The following is a 5,557-nucleotide window of genomic DNA, read 5'->3' as shown; positions in this document are numbered from 1 at the left end:
GACTTCGATACGTATTAGGGGACCACTAGGTCTATATAAAAGAGACTTCAGATACAGTATTAGGGACCACTAAGACCTATATAAAAAGACTTCAGAGACAGTATTAGGACCCTAAGGTCTATATAAAAGAGACTTCAGAGACAGTATTAGGGGACCACTGAGGCCTACTAAAAAGACTTCAGATACAGTATTAGGGACCACTAAGGTCCTTATAGAACTGACAGATACAGTATTATGGGACCACTAAGGTCTATATAAAAGACTTCAGATTCAGTATTAGGGACCACTAAGGTCCATATAATAGAGACTACAGATCAGTATTATGGGACCACTAAGGTCTATATAAAGAGACTTCAGATTCAGTATTAGGGACACTAAGGTCTATATAAAAGAGACTAAGATACAGTATAGAGGACCACTAAGGGGTATATAAACTATCCAAAGAGCACCATCCGGGACACTCCAAGAAAGAATCACAGGCCGTGTCATTTAACAGTTAGCCTATTTATAGGTATTCTTGTTTTAAAAATATAATATGAACATCATTATGGTGAGTTTTTGGTTGACTTTTCGAAGGCATGAATGAAAATAAAACAGGATTATTTTGTGAAATGTACCCTATATAAGTATTTTCAATTACAGGTTTAGGCAGGGTTTTTAAGGCGGTCTGATTTCATGTATCTATGTTTTTCCTTTGTATTCATTTGTCGTGTATTATTGTATTTCTGTCAGACCGGCTGGCAGAATAACCCACGCAGACAAGGAGAATTCAATGAGAGTTTATGATACTAATCCGTGCACCAGATGACCAACCAAGGTGAAACAGAGGGAAATGCTGTGCGCGGCAGGTGAGTGAAGACTCCGGGGGTGAAGAGTGTTGACGGTCCGTACAGGAGAATGAGAAGACTAACGATCCGACAGGGACTGGATGTTCAGGTCATGGTATAAGACTGGGTGATGATGATGAGACACAGGTGGGTGCGGTGTAGGCTAGCAGGAACAGTGTATGTGATTAGGCTGAACAGGAACAGGTGATGAGTGAAGGAGGCACCACCGTCTTTTATATAGGCCTCAGTGGTCCCCTAATACTGTATCTGAAGTCTCTTTTATATAGGCCTCAGTGGTCCCCTATTACTGTATCTGAAGTCTCTTTTACATAGGTCTTAGTGGTCCTCGGTCTAGAATTACAGCCACTAGAGCCAGTCTCACAATGAGCTTTCCTTCGTATGTGTCATTTCTGGGTCTGTAGCTTTTGAGGCGAGGGGGGGGGTGGCCTTGACCAACTGCCACTTTGCTCGTTTGAAAGCCATGATGTCCCTCTCTCTCATGGGTGGGTCAAATTATTTGGGAGGGCAAAGCAGAGAAAGGGGAGGTACACTTGCCCCTTATGACCTCATAAGGAGCCAGATTCAAGACCGCCCCATTTAAGCTTTCATTTTCTCCAAGGCAGAGCAGGATACCCTGGTCTCGGTTTACACCTATCACCATTTCTAACCCCTGGGGGACCAAAGGCAGGCTCGGGGGACTCATGTTAATGATAAAAAAACTCATAAAGTGACATGCCATGGGACCTTTAACTGTTTTTTCTTTAATCAACATAATCCACAGAAGGTAAAGAGTGGCAATGCATTCCACAGCCTGGGTTTCAGAAACAGAATTTGAAATGTATTCTAAAATAACCTTATTTCAACTTTGACTGAGTTGCCGCTGACGTTTCGAAAGTTCAACCAATGAGATAACAGCTGTCGGTACCTATAGCAACGAGAAATAGCATCCTCTCCTCCCTCGATGGCGAACACCTGCCCTGCGCCCCACCTAGCGGTGCGCATGGAGCAAATCGCTCATCAGGTGGCCTGATAAGTTCTGAGCAGCCTGGAGACGGTGAAGCTCCCTCTTGTTCAAGCAAGTAAAAGGTTTTTTTTTACCAAAATAAAAGCATGGATGATCATTTCCAATCCGCAGTTCAGTTCACTAACATCAAAAAAGTGTTTAAGAGTGTCGTTTGACACAAAGGAGCATTTCTTCAAAACTTCTTTTCGCAAAGGCAAAATCCACTTGTTTCAATAAAGTAAGAAAAAAATCATTTAAATTGATTTGACTTGCAGCATGTAGAGCAAAAACAGAACTAAAAGGAACACACTGAAGTTTATACAGGCTATGTCTATGACTCCCACATGCTCCGTGCCTCAGCTGCCGACTGATCAGCCACAGACAGCCCGGTGTTACATCCTCACAGACACATGACGCATTTTCCATCACTGGTATAAAAGCGCAGCGTCATTCTCAGTCAGCAGCCGACACTCGCAGTTCCCTCTTTCTCTGCTGCCGGACCAGCAGTCCGCTATGCGCTCTCCAAGGAGCCACGGTGTGACGCGCACAGGGCTCTCCATCAAGTAACGGAAGCTCTCCAAAACACTTCTTGTCTTATTACTATTATTAGTTATTTTACCAACAATGGAAGGCGCAAACAACACGACAGCCTGGTCTCAGTTTGAAAACTCTTCCAACAAAACACCCAAACTTGAAGACGAGGAGGTGAAGCTGAGTTACCAAGTGGGCACGTCCTTTCTGCTCGGCGCGCTCATTCTGTGCGCAATATTTGGAAATGCGTGCGTGGTTGCGGCCATCGCCTTGGAGCGGTCTCTCCAGAATGTGGCCAACTACCTGATCGGATCTCTTGCTGTCACGGACCTGATGGTGTCGGTGTTGGTGCTGCCCATGGCGGCGCTTTACCAGGTGTTAAACCGCTGGACTCTCGGGCAGATCCCGTGCGACATATTCATCTCTCTGGATGTGCTGTGCTGCACGTCGTCCATCCTGCACCTGTGCGCCATCGCTCTGGACAGGTACTGGGCGATAACGGAGCCCATCGAGTACATGAAGAAGAGGACGCCGAGAAGAGCCGCCGTCCTCATCGGCGTCACCTGGCTGGTCGGGTTCTCCATCTCGGTGCCGCCGATGTTGATCATGCGCTCCCAGCCCGGCAGCATGGCAGAGGACAGGGCCAATCCCAAGCAGTGTAAGATCAGGCAAGACCCCTGGTACACTATATACTCTACTTTTGGGGCTTTTTACATCCCGCTGACGCTAATGCTGGTTTTATACGGACGGATTTTCAAAGCTGCCAGGTTTCGGATCAGGAGAACTGTGCGTAAAACGGAGAAAAAGAAAGTGGCCGACTCTTGCCTTGCGTTGTCCCCCGCGCTGTTCCACAAAAAGACTCCCGGAGACGCGCAGGGCAAAAGCTGGAAAAGGAGCGTGGAGCCCCGGCCGCTGGCGAGCGTCAACGGCGCGGTGAAACACGCGGAGGACGGCGAGTCCCTGGAGATCATCGAAGTGCACAGTAGCACCAGAGGCAACCTGCCGCTGCCCAACACCCCCAGCGCGGTGCCGCTGTTCGAGAGCCGGCACGAGAAGGCGACGGAGGCGAAGAGGAAGATCGCGATGGCCCGGGAGCGCAAAACGGTGAAGACCCTGGGCATCATCATGGGGACCTTCATTCTCTGCTGGCTGCCCTTCTTCATCGTCGCCCTCGTCATGCCTTTTTGCCAGGAGTCGTGCTACATGCCCCGGTGGCTGGAGGATGTCATTAACTGGCTGGGCTACTCCAACTCTTTACTCAACCCCATCATTTACGCGTACTTCAACAAAGACTTTCAGAGCGCGTTCAAGAAAATAATCAAGTGTCATTTCTGCAGACCGTGACGGGCCATCAGCCCATAAATAAAAAAAAAACAACCAACAGCCTTTAAAATGCGGCACAAAGAGATTGTTCTGAAAACAGAATGATGCTATGAAACTGAAGAGGGCTCATAATGATTCCACTGTTCCATCTGATCATCGCCGCCGTTATCAGTGTGCAACCCCCCCCCCCCCCAGATGTCTGTAGCCTATGCATAGATAAAGCTGTGATCGTTTTTGATTCAAGCTCCATGTTCCTCATCCTGCTCTGTAATGTTCAATAAAGAAGTCCCTTTTTTTCAGAAGTCCTGATTTTGAAATGGATGTGGCCTGCAGATTTTAAATTATGCAAATTATGTGGTTTCTAAAAAACATATGTAATTAAGGGGGGGGGGGGGGTGAACGTGCATCTCCTTTGGCTGACTTTAACATACAATCAGCAGACAAATAAGTGATACAAATTTAGAAAAAGGTATTATTATTATTATCATCATCATTATTAAATAATAAAGGTAATCCCATTGAGACACAGGGTTTCATTCTCAAGAGTGACCTGTTTGTGATAATACAATAGTGATATAGTAATCAGTCATTTAGTAATCAGTGGTGTACCAATAGTAAATACAATATTTAAATGGAAGTGCTTGGTACAAGAATACTTCAAACACTAAAGAACTAAAAAAGAATAGCAAGTTTCTAAAGATATTTTCACCTTTGCTCTAAAAATTAGTTTAAAATCCCCCAGTGGGATAGAGCTGGCAGTGTGTTCCAAGTTGGGGGGGGAGGGGGGGATACAGCTTTCTGCCAAACTCTGTACAAAACTGATGGAACTTTGAAGGTAATGATCATTCATGATGAAGCTGAAATGTCCAACGTTTCTGTTTTTCTACGTCCGTAAAAATGGAGTATCTTTGGATTTGGCCCTCTTTGACATTGCAACGAGTATGTTTTATTATGGATTTCATCCAAAAAAAAGGTGCAGTAGTAAGTAAGTTATTCGGCCTGTTATGATCGCGTGTGTCACATCATCACAGTGTTCGAAATTGTGGTCATGAAACAAAGATGTATTCCCTTTGGGCTATGTGGGGGTGCTGAATGTCTGATTTTACACAGCAGTGCTTGGTTTGTTCCAATAAATCATGACACATGGCCTATATTTTGGTATAAATACCTGCCTGGTAATAATACCGTAATAATAAGTAGAAGTAGGGGTACTTATGTGGACAAAAATCAAAAGAGCCTGTAATCAGTACTGCGGACTGCCGGCCCATTTCAGACAGTTTCTGACATTGCAAGTCCATTATTTCAAATAGTTTCAATAATCAAAACATCATTATTTCACTCCACATGTTCAAATACTTAATACTTATTCAATAATCAATACTGTGGATGTGACAATACGATGGCAAAGAAACACCCGCACTGTCAAACTTGCAAAACAGAAATCTAATTGTGTTACCATAGAGAGTGTTGTATATTAAATTCAAGTGCCATCTAAAAATGTAAATGTAAATCAATGGGAATGCCTTATTTCACGTGGAAGTTGGAGACTGGTGCAGAAACACAGTCACCTCCTACAAAGATGGCGTCTCAGGGTGTGACATGTTGTTTTGCTTGATGCAGCTCTAGTACCAACACGTTGCCTACTATTACATTTATTTTTTTGCAAGTTAGACAGTGTGCGGGAGTTTCTTTGCAACCTTTGACCTACTTGTCCCCCTCCGACGCACCTGTCCCATGTTATAGATATGCAAATTATTTTTCTGCATCTGTACAATTAGGATCAAAAATTGAGGATCACAATATGCAGAATTCAGGATTTAGCTAACACTCTTATCCAGGACACCATTACACACACACATATATATATATATAT

General features: G+C 44.5%; 1 protein-coding gene and 1 long non-coding RNA gene across 2 annotated transcripts in view; one reads left to right on the top strand and one right to left on the bottom strand.

Annotated features, from left to right (window-relative positions):
* Positions 1–5,557, bottom strand: part of LOC116704174 (uncharacterized) — a 21,195-nt gene that overhangs the window by 526 nt on the left and 15,112 nt on the right. The window contains exon 2 of the long non-coding RNA XR_004335603.1: positions 5,335–5,450. This is a non-coding gene — a long non-coding RNA (uncharacterized LOC116704174). The remainder of the gene's footprint in view (positions 1–5,334; positions 5,451–5,557) is intronic.
* On the top strand, positions 2,171–3,979 carry htr1ab (5-hydroxytryptamine (serotonin) receptor 1A b). Its single transcript, XM_032539421.1, has one exon. The coding sequence runs from the start codon at positions 2,455–2,457 to the stop codon at positions 3,703–3,705; it is 1,251 nt and encodes a 416-aa protein (XP_032395312.1). The 5' UTR covers positions 2,171–2,454; the 3' UTR covers positions 3,706–3,979.

The sequence above is a fragment of the Etheostoma spectabile genome, chromosome 16, assembly GCF_008692095.1.
Source record: "Etheostoma spectabile isolate EspeVRDwgs_2016 chromosome 16, UIUC_Espe_1.0, whole genome shotgun sequence".
Classification (NCBI taxonomy): domain Eukaryota; kingdom Metazoa; phylum Chordata; class Actinopteri; order Perciformes; family Percidae; genus Etheostoma; species Etheostoma spectabile.
This window is presented reverse-complemented; position numbering and strand designations above follow the sequence as displayed.

Coding starts and splice junctions, on each gene's coding strand:
- htr1ab (XM_032539421.1), top strand. CDS start 2,455: ATGGAAGGCGCAAACAACACGACAGCCTGGTCTCAGTTTGAAAACTCT.